This window comes from Arvicola amphibius, chromosome X (assembly GCF_903992535.2).
Source record: "Arvicola amphibius chromosome X, mArvAmp1.2, whole genome shotgun sequence".
NCBI classification, from domain to species: Eukaryota; Metazoa; Chordata; class Mammalia; order Rodentia; family Cricetidae; genus Arvicola; species Arvicola amphibius.
Genome location: NC_052065.1, coordinates 45,331,727 through 45,346,639, shown reverse-complemented (window position 1 = coordinate 45,346,639; position 14,913 = coordinate 45,331,727). Strand labels below are relative to the sequence as shown.

The 14,913-nt window shown below is 39.6% G+C and overlaps 1 protein-coding gene across 1 annotated transcript in view; it reads left to right on the top strand.

Annotated features, from left to right (window-relative positions):
- Window positions 1–10,496, top strand: part of Il1rapl1 (interleukin 1 receptor accessory protein like 1) — a 655,686-nt gene extending 645,190 nt beyond the window's left edge. Inside the window, 12 exon segments of the mRNA XM_038315713.1 lie at window positions 8,982–9,067; window positions 9,069–9,143; window positions 9,145–9,154; window positions 9,600–9,721; window positions 9,723–9,812; window positions 9,814–9,879; window positions 9,881–9,934; window positions 9,936–9,995; window positions 9,997–10,131; window positions 10,133–10,165; window positions 10,168–10,189; window positions 10,192–10,496. Coding sequence (XP_038171641.1) covers window positions 8,982–9,067; window positions 9,069–9,143; window positions 9,145–9,154; window positions 9,600–9,721; window positions 9,723–9,812; window positions 9,814–9,879; window positions 9,881–9,934; window positions 9,936–9,995; window positions 9,997–10,131; window positions 10,133–10,165; window positions 10,168–10,189; window positions 10,192–10,496 — 1,058 coding nt within the window.
- Window positions 10,497–14,913: the final 4,417 nt, after the last annotated feature.

The window sequence follows — 14,913 nt, the reverse complement described above, 5'->3', positions numbered from 1 at the left end:
CTATACTAGACTAAATTAAAAGAAAAAACTTAAAAACAACAGTCTTCTTTGTTTTTGTTTGCCTTTCCTGGTGTTTCTTTTTTAGGTTTATTTAAAAACAGTTGACTGTCTTTTGTTTATCTTTGCCAGAGCACAAAGAGTTTATCCCCAATCCCTCTGCCTGAGAGGTATATAGGTCATGATTATTCATAATCTTAGCAGCTCAAGTTTAAAAACATTATACTAACCAATACAATTCATATTTTGAAGATAAAGACAGAGATCTAGTTTGATAATTAGTGTGTTAGACAAATGAGTTAGAACAACTTTTTTAAATCTCTACCCCATGTTCAGAAAATATGAGCCGTTGTTCCCTGTATACAAAACAAATTGGCATCTATGTAATCTTAGGCCATACATATGTAATTTTCTTTCTCCTTGAGCTACAAGTTCTTTCCTTATTTGTAGATTCAGTAATTATGGTCTTCATGGACATCAGTAAACAACGTGTGTCTGTATATCATTTAGAAAACCTATGACTCTGGCCTTTTGTTTCCATTATGTTTCCCTGTTGATGGTAATTAATTAAGTTGTATACATAGTTTTTGAATTCCGAAGGGGAAACAAAAAGTTATTTGGGGGAATATGACCTATTTAAAATCAGAAACTGTTAAACGGAGTGTCAGTCCCTCTTAACCCACATCCAGTGTAATAGTTTGCTACCATTTCCCCTCTTGCAATTACCTCTTCCGTAGGAGATAAGAACAAATGCCTATCCATCCCACACAGGGTACTGCAGACAAATAAATGGAACAATTCCATCCAAATCCAGCCTGGTCAACCAATGAATTTTTGAAGTACTTGTTTAAAGAGCATGGCTGAGGGGTTTCTCACCGGAGTATAGGTGATCCTCAAACAACTGTATAATGACAAAATCCCACTCCATCATGGATAATGTCCCTATGTAAACTGCATCATTGAGTCCTACTTCCTGTTAACCTTTCTGTTCTTGAACATGTGTGTGTGTGTGCGTGCGCACACACACACACACACACACACACAGCCACCACCACTAATGACAACAATAACAAATAACAAAAGCAAAACAAACAAACAAGCAAAGCCTAGTATCTCCCTTGATCACATGTTTATTTTAAGAAGTGAGGGTAGGATCCTTCCCTGGCTGCAATCCCAGGTGAGTATCATGTGACTTCTTACCTCCTTCTAACTAGAGAGTGCCAAAAGCTCCCTTGCCATTATTTAGACCTAGACATGGCTGTACTGATTTGCTTATTTTTTTTGACATGACTAACTGTCCAAAACAATCACTACTCCAAAAGTGCAGATGTGATGATTATGTTGTAACCCAAGTAAAAAGCCATACTACAACATCGCTTAAGACTTTTTAACAACTATGCTAGCTGCTGCTTTCTTAAGGCTGCAAAGGAAGGAAATTAATGAATGCTTCTTTAATGAGTCTAAAGCCAGATAATTTCTTTCATATATTGTATATAATCAGGATATATTTACTACTAAACAGATCCAAGAAGTTGCTGTTTTATCTCACTTTTTCCCAGTTCTGGAGACCAAACCTAGAACTTTGTACATGCTAGACAAGGGCCCTACCACTGTGAAATGTCTTAACCTCCATGGAGTTCTTTCAAAAATTAAGAAATAAAATCTCAAATGAGTCAGAATTTATGGAACTCAGAAGTTCATCTCAGTTGCTTTTGTTTTTGTCATATCAGACCCTAAATAAAAATTTTTATTTTTTAATTTACCTTTGTATGTATATGAGTGTAAATATGGGTGCACATGGAGTAATACATACATTTGGAGATCAGGACAGACTTGTGTGTTTGTCCTTTCTTACCACATTGTTCGAGTTGGGATATCTTGGTTTTTCCTGGCATATGAAAGCTAGCTGACCTGGAATTTTCCAGGAGTCTCTTGTCTCAGCCTCCCATCAACTCAGAAGAGACTGGGAATTCTGTACAGATGTTGCTGCTACTGTGTTTGGATTATATGTGGGTTCTGGGGATTCAATCTCAGGCCCGCATACTTGCATAAAATATGCTTTCAACCTCTGAGCCATGTACCCAGGACAATATTTTAATTATTGCCAAATTATGATGCTTATAATCTTAACACCCAGTAGGCTAATGTACGAGAATGGCAAATTTGATGAGAGCCCATTATGTACATAAAGGTTCTGTTCAAAAACTATGTAACTTAATGTTTCATATTTAAGAAATAGTTAAGGAATCTCTAGATAAAACATTTATCTAGAGAAATAGTTAAGAATCTCTAGATAAAATATTTAAGAGTCTCTAGATAAAACAGCCTGGGGTGATGGGGGAGATGGCTCACACTTAAAAACACTTGCTGTTCTTCCAGAGGTTCCCAGTTCAATTCCCAACACCCACATGGTGGTTCACAACCATCTGTTACTCCAGTTCCATGGATCTTATATCTTCATTTGACCTCCAAGGATCCCGTGGTACCAGCAGGACATGCATGCAGGCAAAACACTCATACACATAAAACAAATAAACCTAAAAAAGAAAATAAGACTGGAGAGATGCCTCAGCAATTAAGAGCACTGACTATTCTTCGAGAGAACACTGACTGCCCTTCCAAAAGACCTGGGTTTGACTCCTAGCACTCACATGGTTGCTCAAGATCATCTGTAACTCCATATCCAGGGGACCCCAACTCCCTCAAACAGACATATATGCAGACAAAACACCAATGTACAAAAAATAATTTAAGAAAAAATGAAAAAAATATTTAAAAGTCTGAAAAAATACTGAATGGAAAAATAAGTAGACCAGATCAATGTTATAAAAAGCCAAAGGAGCTTTTTTGAAAATATAAATTACAGAGACTTCCATAACAGAATTGAAGTTAAAAGTTTTTAGGGAGAGCATTTGGCTAACTTTCTGGTTTAATCTTACATATCACCAAAAATTTGGAAAAAAAATTAACAGATATTCAATAAGCAAAGAAGTCAAAACATTAAGATGATAATTTAATAATTTACTGTGTATTTATTCTGACATTATTTATGAATTCCTATAGTTTTTTAACATGAAAAGGGACACTTTACAAATGTGAGGCTGTACAGGAAAACAAATCATCTTCTTAGACCAAAGGAAGAAATGTGGCTCAAATTATGTCAGTGACAATTTCTAATGATAAGCTTTTTGAGCTATCGCATTCCTAAATGTCCATCATTGAGTTCTCTGGTTTTATTTTTGTAACCAATTTAGCAAATGATGGACTCTGTCACTCACAAGTCAGTTTCATTTATGTGATTTATAAATATTTGAGAGTAATAAAGAAGGCAGTTGTAAATAACATCTAATATCTGCTCAATAGATATTTAAAGGATAAAAACTATCCAAGACACAGCTATCAATCTCAAACCATTTCCTTCTCAGTATATCTCTTTTCTAACCCAGATTCACTTAGTGTACTATATTCATCTAGAAAATAAAGAGGACACCTTATATTTTCTGTTTTTTTTTTAAGATGTGTTATTCTGAAAACAAAATTCATACAATCCTCTTACATATTATTGAAACTCATATCTTCTTATGAATTAAAGAGATGCTTTTGTCAACACCCTAAACATTTTGATTTCTGATATGTTTTCAGCTTTGCTTTATCTCATGAAGATTTCATAATGATATTTGAATATAGTTAGTGTTGTTTGGTTGGTTTGGTTTGGCTTGTTTTTTGTTTCTTGAGATAGTACTCACAGTGTTATGCTTGGGTTGATCTGAAACTCTTGGCCTCAAATGGTCTTCAGCCTTCCAAATTGCTGTAGTTTAGCGGCATTGAGAATGAACCACAGTGTAAAACAAACCCATGTTGGCAGTTTATTGATAGGGTGTGAAAAGAGGGGTGCTCGTGCAGGCCTTCCTCAAAAAGGGAAGTGGCACCACTTTCATGTTATTGCTCAGGAGACAGGTGGTTGATTGCTGAGGGCAGTCAATAGTAAAAAATTGTACTGAAACCTGTTCTGTGAGTCCCCTTTTTGAGTTTGGGGATGTGGGTATCTCTGCGATGTTGTTGTTTCTTACCACCCAGGCACATTTGATAGTCTTTACATCTCCAGCTCTGTGGCTAATGGTTGGTAGACCTGTAACAACAATTAATTAGTTTAATTAGAACTTTTGAATATGTCATTGGAGATATATAGGGAGGAAATTCATGAAGTAGGGCATGATTAGTAGAGACAGAAGAATGTAGAGAGGGGTCAGGAAAGAAAGCATAGGGGATCATAGAGGATTCCCAATCTAGTAAAGTTGAGTACGGTTGTAGGGCTGTAGGGTTATTTCATTCTTCTGGAATTAGAGACAAGGCGGTTGATCTCAGTGTCCTCTGAAACTGAAGGAAGCAGGGCCATGTTGGGGTTACTGTGTATGAAGAAAGATTATCTTGAGCTGTGTGTTGGGCTGTATAAAGGGTTTGACGTAGGATAAGTGAATCCAATGAAGGAAGCCCTCAAGTTTAACAGCTGTGAGGTTTACAAGAATTACCTTAAAGGGGCCCTGCAATTTAGGGGAAATATTAAGAAGCATTGGTCACAGGAGAGAGAAAGACCTAATCCCATATGTTGACTGGCGATGGACAGGAGTTAGTGCATGGTCGGGGTAGGGAGTGTTTGGTAGAGTTCCATAGGAGGGAACAGAGATGATAGAGGGGGGATGAGTAGGTGATCAGAGGGAGGTGAGAGTTTGGATGGGAAGCTGGGGGTTAGAACTGTCATCCCATGCATGAGTTCAAATGGTAGAATTGAAAGGTTTCACTTGGGGGAGAGTCTAAAGCCTGAAAAGAGCCAGAGACAAGAGGTTTACCCAGTCAAGGTGAAGTTCCTGTGACATTTTAATACGAATGTTTTTAAGGAGCAATTAGTTCGTTTAATCTTTCCTGATAACTGAGGATGATATAGGATATGAAAATGCCATTAGATGGTGAGAGCTTTAGATAGGGTTTGAGAGATCTAGGAGGTGAATTCTGGACCACTGTCTTACTGGAGAAAGTTGGAGTTTCCAAATCAGGGAATAATTGCCCAGAGAAGGAGGTCGGAGAGTGTATGTGCCCTTTTTATAGTGGTGGAGAACACTTCCATCCAGTCTGAGAACATGTTCACCAGGAGATATTTAACTAATCTGACTGTGGGCATGTAGATAAAATCAAGCTGCCAGTCAAGTTCCTGGGAGGGAGCCTCTGACCCGGTAGGTAGAAAAAGGGGTGCTATGATAGCTGGAGTTAACATATGACTTTTGACAAATTTTGTAAGAGGCAGTAATAATTCTTAAGAAATGCAAGTCCTTAAGGGTGGGCTGGAAGTGAGCCTTAACAAAATGAGGCAGAACATAACTATTAGGATGAAAGAGCTGGTGTGGACAGGACAGAATTTGTGAAGTGTCAGGGGGGTGACTGTGGGGATGTGGGTTGGAGTGTGTGGACTCCCTGTAGTGGGTGAGGTGAGTCCGGAACTTGGAGGGCTGTTTCCCTAGCTGCCTCATCAGCTGGGCTATTTCCCTTAGAGATGATGGAATAGTCAGTCTAACAAGACCAGCAGTGAACAATTCCTATAGCTTTGGGGAAATGGGAGTTAATTTGACCTGGGTTAATTATGGATCCTCCTTTTGTTGTAAGTAGCCAACACTCTTTCCAGATGGCAATGTGGGACAGGAGGATATGAAGAGCATATTTGGAGTCTGTGTAAATGTTTAAGGGTTGTCCTTCTGCCAATTGGAGGACACAGGTGCGAGATATTTATTCAGCCTCTTGGTTTGTAGTGTGGGTAGGGAGTGTCTGTGGTTTCACCACCCCAGTATCTTACACTATGGTATAATGTGCTTTTCGGATCCCTTCATGTAAAAAGGAGCTGCCATCTGTGTACCAGGTACAGTTTGTTATGGATTTGCAGTGAGTCCCCAGCAGCTTGTTGCGAGGTCCCAGTGGCGGGAGGTCCACAAACCAAGGTGGCTGGTCCCCAGCCATGTGGTGGCAGCCTGATCCCCAGCAAGCCCGATGAGCGGTGTGAGCAGGTGGTGGGTGGGAGGCACATAGACAGGCACATCATACAAAATAGAATTGAATATTTATTAGTTGGGTTATGGAGGGGAAGGAAAAAGGGGAGAAGGGGGGGGGGGGAAGAGAAGGGAACAGAGAGAGAGCCAAGATTGCAAGGGAGGGAGAGAGGCTGCAGGGAGTGGGCATGGCTTGTCTCTTAAAGAGACAGCATTACACAGGGGGCCTGAGCAGTGTACCCTCTTGTATTGTGAGAAATGGGACAGTAATTCCTCTAGGGTTTCAGTGCAAGAATGAGTATGGGAAGTAGCCAGTGGTTGGTTGGGGATGAAGATTTGAGATATTGAAGGGAGATCAAGATGGGAAAGTAAGTGTGACATCTTCTAATAGTGCCACCTAGAGAATGAGAACTCTAGGAAGGAGGTGGAGTTTGTAAGCCTTTATAAGTTAAGAGATTGGGCAGGTTGTGGTGGGGAAGATAGTGGTGGGTGACCCAAAGGCTAGTTTTTTTGATTCACGAATGACTAGCTCAGCAGCAACTAAAGCACATATGCATGGTGCCCATCTCTGGATGGCTTTTGTTTGTTTTTTGACAGGTATGCTACAGGTGCAAAGAAAGGTCCTTGTAGCACAAATTCTAATTGGTCTTAAGAAATAAAAACCCCGAGTCAGATATTAGGGGGTTGAAAGCTGAGACATCAGAGAAGCAGTGTAGCCAGCCACAAGAGAGACTCTTTTACCTCTACTGAAATCCTCAGACTGAAAGGGCGATCCTGTCTCTACTAATCCTCAGACTGCATGCTCAAACTACATCTACCTCCACCAAGCCTCAGAATGCTTGCTCAGACTGATCCTCAGGCTGACTAATTCAGACTGCTGCCTCAGACTGCACTGAGCTCCTGTCCCTTCTCTCCTTATATTCTTCTTTCTGCTCATCCATATCATGCCTGTCTCTACCTCCCTAGTGCTGGGATTAAAGGCGTGGGATTCCAGGTGCTGGGATCATTTTTGTGTGACTTATGTTTCTCGTTTAGACTGGATCAATTTTGCATAGCCCAGGGTAGCTTTGAACTAACAGATATGTCTGTTCTGTCCCCTGAACCAGGGATTAAAGTGCATGCCACCACTCCCTGCCTTTAGTGGCTTAGTTCTGCACTCTGATCTTCAGGCAAGCTTTACTTGTTAAAACACAAATGAAATATTACTACAGGCCCCAGCTGGTGGCCTAGGACCCCAAGGGCATATCACTCTTTTTCTGTCACACAGAGGAGAAGGGAATTGTTTTGTCAGGGTTTCTGTCCTGCCCAGGTCCCGTAGTTGTTAAGTCCCAAAGAAATCACACAGAGGTCTACATTAATCACAAACTGATTGGCCCCATTAGCTCAGGCTCCTTATTAACTCTTATAACTTACATTAGCCCATTATTCTTATCTGTGTTAGCCACATGGCTCAGTACCTTTTTCAGCAGCGTAGTCACAATCTTGCTTCTTCTGTGTCTGGACAGGACTGCAGAGGGAGCTTCCCTCTTCCCAGATTTCTCCTGTTCTCATTGACCTGCCTCTACTTCTTTCTTGTTGTCCCGCATATACTTCCTGGCCAATCAGCGTTTATTTAAAACATAATTGACAGAATATAGACAATTGTCCTGCACCAATGAATGAGTTAGGTCTGGGAGATGAAGGGCTGGAACTTCTGTTGGAGCTTCTGAAAGGATAGTGATGAGACTGAGAAAGGATTCATGAGGGGGGCAAGGGGCAGCCTCATATTAAGTGGCAAGCAAGGAGGGAGAAGAAGAGGCAATTCGGAATTTAAGAAGCCACTACTTTTAGGAATGATAAAATTTCGTCTTAGTAGAGGGGACTGTGAGTGACTGGATTCGCAGTTTTTATCCAAAGTAATAGATTTGTGGGTTGAGGTAATGATTAATCCCAAATAGGTGACCTGAAGAGTGTAAAGTTGGACCTTGGATGATGAGACTCTATAGCCCGGCTAGACAAGAATTTAGAAGAGCAGAGGTGTTAGTTTGGCTAATTTGTAGGGATGGACTGCAGAGGAGAAAGTCATCTACACACTGTATGAGTTTAGATTTGGGGAGACCAAAGAGAGTAGGTCAAGAAGCTAAGGCTTTGCCAAATAGGTAGGGGCCATCATGGAACCCCTGAAGTAGGATAGTCTGGGTGAGCTGTGTGGAGAGGTGAGAGTCAAAATCAGTCCAGCTGAGAGTAAAAATGTTTTAAAATCAAAGTTTGAAATTAATTTTTCATAGCCCTTTTTTTTTTTTTTTTTTTTTTTTTTTTTTTTTTTTTTTTTGTTTTTTTCTTTTTTTTGGTTTTTCGAGACAGGGTTTCTCTGCAGCTTTAGAGCCTGTCCTGGAACTAGCTCTTGTAGACCAGGCTGGTCTCGAACTCACAGAGATCCGCCTGCCTCTGCCTCCCGAGTGCTGGGATTAAAGCGTGCGCCACCACCGCCCAGCAGCCCTCTTCTTAAAAAATATCCAAGATGGAGTTTTTAAATGCAGGATATACAATAATAACATACTATTATCTAAACATGTAGCTTTTATATAAACAGTAAAGATTTCCTATAATTTGTATTTTTGAAAAATTACAGAACTTGATATTTTGGTTGTGCCAGTAGTTGTACTTGCTGGTGATGCCAGAGGTTTATGAAGTCCAACACTAATCTCTACCCCATCCCTATTCCTTCATTTCTTTTGTCATTAATTTTTTCCTACTATTTTCATCACACCAGCAAAATCACAATGTATCCCTTTGTACCTCCAGCAAAACTGGTGATACTACCAAATACAAGATATAAGTTAATACAGGCTTTTTTATTTTCCAAGAGTAATGTTTGTATATATTTATCAATAAAAGTGAATACTGCTATATTCTGCTGCTTTCTTCCTGCACTCACTTTTGTAGAACTTACTTTGTAATGTTTTTTGACAGACAACAAAGATTATGATGCCTATCTATCCTATACCAAAGTGGACCCTGACCAGTGGAACCAAGAGACTGGGGAAGAAGAACGTTTTGGCCCTTGAAATCCTACCTGATATGCTTGAAAAGCATTATGGATATAAGTTGTTCATACCAGATAGAGATTTGATTCCCAACTGGAAGTAAGTTAATATTTTCACTTGTTTTATTTCATTGTGTGTGGATATATGTATTGCATTGTAAGTAGGCATGTTTATGTAGTTGCCATTTTCCTTAGCATTTTGCAACTGAGAATTTTGTTTTAGTTTCTCAAGAAAGAAAGAAATGTTTTTTAGATGAAATTGAATTTTTAATAAGCCAGAGAAGACAATTTATCACTTTATAAACCATTGCATTCTGTGAGATCTTAATATTATTTAATCAAATGAGGCTATTTGTACCTTGAAAAAATATCCCTAATTACTACAACAGAGGCCAAAACTCTATCCAAAGTGCTGTTCATCCCCTGTTTTCATCTTCACAACGTGTTGACAAAAAAAAAAAATCACATAGTATGTGAGAGAAAGTATAAGAAGCTTCTGGATCTCTTTATCAATTCATTTATCCTGCTTCTTCTTCTATTTATAGCATACATTGAAGATGTGGCAAGATGTGTAGATCAAAGTAAGCGGCTGATCATTGTCATGACCCCAAATTATGTAGTTCGAAGGGGCTGGAGCATCTTTGAGCTGGAAACCAGACTACGAAACATTGCTTGTGACCGGAGAAATCAAGGTGATTACTGATCGAATGCAGTGAACTCGAGGAATTATGAACTACCAGGAGGTGGAGGCCCTCAAGCCACACCATCAAGCTCCTCACGGTTATTAAATGGCATGGACCAAAATGCAACAAGTTGAACTCGAAGGTTCTGGAAACGTTTACAGTACGAAATGCCTTTTAAGAGGATAGAGCCCATTACAACATGAGCAGGCTTTAGATTGTCAGCGAGGCAGGGGGCCTTTCGGGGAGCTGCAGACTGTCGTCGGCCATTTCAATGGCTGCCGCCACCTCCCACAGCTCTAGCCATGCCCATCCAGATCTCCGTTCTACCTTTCACAACACCTACCATTCGCAAATGCGTCAGAAACACTACTATCGAAGCTATGAGTACGATGTAACCTCCCACGGGCACCCTGCCACTTACCTCCATAGGGGAAATCAGCATACCTACTGTAACATCCTATGACACTCATCAATGGGCAGCGGCCACAGACAAAGTCAAGCAGGGAGCCGAATCCAGATGAGGCCCACACAACAGTGCCATCCTGCCGTTGTTGCCGAGGGGAGACCAGTATATCCAGTGTTTATTTGGTGACAGAAAAGCAAAGGACATCCCGTCCCTGGCGTTTGAAAGGAATCTGCAGTCCAGTGCCTGGAACTAAATCCTCGACTGCTGTTAAAACAAACAAACATGCATTACAATCTCTAGAACACGAGGAAAAACAGGGTCTTGTACATATATTTTTTGGAATTTCTTTGTAGCCTCAGTGTTCTCCTGTTTTACCATGTCTCTTACCATTACATTTTTTTACTTTGTTTTATATGTCATTGGATTTGTAAATTTACATTTTTTTTAAAGAAGAGACTGATGTGTAGATAGAAAACCTTTTTTTTTTTTTTTTTTGCTTCATTAGTTTAGTTTTAGAATGGGTTTTTAATGTTCTTTTAAATTTTGTTTTGCTTTTAACATATCCTTGGGGTGCTTGGACAAATCTATATGATGGGACAAGGAGCACCGGATCCTCTCTCGGGTTCTTCCTAGGATCAGCTGGGCTACAACGGCCTTCAAGAGCAGTGCACCTGAGCGGCAGCATGGCACTGCAGTTTGGAACAAAAGAGAGAGAGAGAGAGAGAAGAACATTTGCTCATAGGAGGGCCCTGCCAGTCAGAGCCCTGAAATCTCTTCCTTGTCCCCACCTCCTTCCCCACCTCTACCCTTCTCGTGGCAGCATGGTATGTAGAACTCTGCAGAGGGTAGAGTAGGTCTAACTGTCTTAACATTTAATTCAATTCGCTTCAGCAGAACACACTCTAGACCCCAAGTCGTGCTAGTCACATAGCAGTGACTGCTACAGAGTGACCACTACAGAATGAAGATCGAAGGCATGAAAATGGGGAGAGTGTGCTTCCGTTTTTTTAAAAATGAGTTGTGTGTACCCTTATAAATATATATATATATATAAATAGAAATACAAATAGAAATATATATATAAAACAGCAAAACAAAACAAACAAATAAAAAAACACACAAAAATACAAAACCAAAAAAAAAAAATCAAGCCCTTATATTGATCACTTCCTGGAAGGCATGAAATGTGTTTGTGGCTGTTTTTGTATTTTAAAATCTACTTCCTCTCTTTCCCTCTACAATTAATTTTTCTGCAAATGAGATTATGTGCAAATACCAGGCAAGTTAACTCAGATAGGTGAATCAAGGCAAGTACAAATGAATTTCCATGAAGGCTTCCATTAACCAAAGGGAAGATCAGGAAGGTGTCATCAAATACGTTTTGTCACCTTGTATTATACAAAATGTTATCTTCTGAAAAATCAGAAAAAAAAATTTTGTGCAGCTTTTGTGGGATCCCCATGTTAACTGACTTGGATTTACTTTTCAATGCTTCTTTCAGTTTATGGCATAAGCAGCATTTATTAATGTAAAGATGTTTAAATAAGATCTCAGGAGGTCAAACATATGGATAACAACACAAACTACTATTTTCAAATAATATTATTTACACAAAATAGTTTTAAAATTAGATCAGAAATATACTTAAATACTAATTTTCTTGTACAGAAATTAATTTAATTTAACTATATGATTCTATCTTTGTGAAACAGGAAGCTGATGCTCCCAGGAAATTTGTCACTTCACCATCTAGCCATGTTTCAAATCAATCACATAAGCAGCTAATTCCTTGTTGTGCTAACATGATGCTAAATTGCCCACAAAATATCCTGTAGAGGGCAGAAATTGTAAAAAGATTACCTTTGTAGATTTTAGTTGTTTGTTCGTTTGTTCTAAGTCAATGTGAACACACTGGTCATAGAACTTAAGCTTTAGAGAACTTAAACTTTAGTGATTCATCATAGGAAATTCCTTTCCCATCATCATCTGTGGGCTTCAAGTTAAGCTACCCTACAGTGTTTGCTTTATTCCTGCTATAACCATATAACGGAAAACCAATTCTAGAGTTTGGGTCACAAGGTTAAAGTGTGAGCAGGCCACATGGACATAAAAGTGTAAACTGCAATAGAAGTAATTGGGGAGGCAAGGTAGAACCATGAATGTGTGAGAGACGTTCCACTTCTGTAACAATACAAAGGTCTCAGTGTCTGTGTGACAAGGCAAAGGAAGCCTTGGGATGTGCATTGATTTTTTTATTTGCTTAAAAAAGTTTTACTTCCCTGACAACTTGCCTGGGTCTTCTCTATAATATGTCTTATTCTTGTGCTCCTCTTGGTTCTGTGTCACATTTTCCAAAACCCAAGAACTGACGCTACAAGGACATATAAAACTTTAAGGTCAGCTTTGCACATCGGGTTATTTTCAGAACCAGAGAAGGCCATTGTTTACTTTGTACTATGGACACTTGTCATTGGACTGGATTCCCAAACTTCCCCAGTACTCAGCAAGATTGTAAATGTGGCAATGCCTGATTATTTCTTTGTTACTTTTTTTTTTTAAGTTTTAAGTGCACGGAGGGTGTGTGGAATAAATGTGGAGGAAGTAATCAGACCACAGTCATATTTTAGGCATCCATAGGTGTTAATTTAGCTGCATTGGGAGTACATTTTTGTTCTATTTTTAGTGTAGATTTAAAGCACTTTTGAATAGCATGATTCAGGGATTGATGGTAATATTTGATACTCTCACAACTTAAGAAACTTTTTTCCTCCAATGCTTTGTTATATTTACAAATGAAATAAATGCAAAGGAAGCTATCTATAGCTTTAGAAACATTCTTCCCAATTTCTATTCCTCTATCAGCTCCACATGAGAACCTGTGAAGAGAACTCATGGTTCACATGTTCTGTGTGTAATGGAAGTTTCTATGAGAACTTCACAATAAAATAAAAAAAAAACATGTATTTCCCCTAGTGCTTAGGTTCATCCTTCTCCTTTTTGTTGTTGGGGTTTTGGGGGATAAGATTATTCTAGCTGTAAAAACACATTGAAACGTGAATGTGTTAGCCAAGCTGGGGGGGAAGAATGGGCTTCCAGACTTGATATGTGTGATGTTTGGTATTGCCTGTTCTTCATCGATCACCGCCTGAGCTCTGAATGAAACACTGCAGATTCAAAAGTCCATCTGGTTCTTTAGTGTAAGCTCAACTTGCTGCGTTCTGAGCATCGTAGTCTTTATTCTGGTGCTCAAATCTTTGGTCATTTAATTTCTATCCCATCCCTTTGGTCTTCGATGGGCAGAGAAGACTTACATATATTGTGCGACCAGCTGGCTTAAGTTTAGATGAATTCTATGAAATAAATCGAAGACATGATGAGATCTGAATCTATTCTATTTCTATAGCTAAGCATCTGATTGTTCAGTCAACCATTTTGTAATTATTATTTCCTCATAGTATATGTGTTTGAACTCTATTAACTTAACTTAAATACGTAGATGCTGGTTTCTTCCATATTCATTGTTTAATAAATATTTTATAACAAGAGGAAATATTAACTGAGAGCCAATTCCTAACTCTAAATATGCTTTCTTTATCCTAGAATAGTCATTAACTTTTCAGATACCAGTTATTTGAGTTGCAATTACTATTTCTAGGAAATCATTCTACTTGTATATTGTAACTATTTTCTGATCCTAGAATGGTACTCTTACTTCTTTTTTTAAAGGAGCCTATTTTTAATCTTGTGTTTAACTTCTTCTTTATCATTTGTTATTTTTTTGGTTTTTAAATTATTTTTTTATTAAAAATTCTTGCCTCCTCCAAGCCTCCCATTTCCCTCCCTCTCCCCAACTCCCCTCTCCCCTCCCTCTACAGTACAAAGAGCAGTAAGGGTTCCCTGCCCTGTGAGAAGTCCAGGTCTAGGTAGGTGACCATCCAACAGGCTAGCCCCCGCCCTTCCCAAAGCCAGTATATGTAGTAGGATCAAATCCAGTGCCATTGTCCTTGGCTTCTCAGCAGCCCTTCATTGTCCGCTATGTTCAGGGAGTCCGGTTTTATCCTGTGCTTTTTCAATCCCAGTCCAACTGGCCTTGGTGAGCTCCAATTAGATCAGCCCCCACCATCTCTGTGGGTGGGTGCACCCCTCGCTGTCCTGACTTCCTTGCTCATGTTCTCCCTCCTTCTGTTCCTCATTTGGACCTTGGGAGTTCAGTCCGGTGCTCCAGTGTGGGGCTCTGTCTCTATCTCCATCCATCGCCAGATGAAGGTTCTATGGTGATATGCAAGATATTCATCAGTATGGCTATAGGATCTGGCCATTTCCCGGCTCCCTCTCCTCAGCTGCACAAGGAACTAGCTGGAGGCATCTCCCCTGGACACCTGGGAACCCCTCTAGAGTCAAGTCTCTGCCAACCCTAAAATGGCTCCCTAATTGAGATATATACTTTCCCTGTTCCCATATCCACCCTTCCTATATCCTAACCATCCCATTCACCCAAGCTCTGCCCATCCTCCCCTTTACACTTTTCTCTCCCCATCTCTCCCTTACCCCCATCCCCCCCCACCCCCACATTCCCAATATTTGCCCGTCTATCTTGTCTATTTCCAATATCCAGGAGGATAACTATATGTTTTTGGTTGGATTCACCCTTCTCATTTATCTTCTCTAGGATCACGAATTATAGGTTTTTTGAGACAGGGTTTTTTCTGTAGTTTTGGAGCCTGTCCTGGAACTAGCTCTTTTAGACCAGGCCTGGACTTTGAACCCACA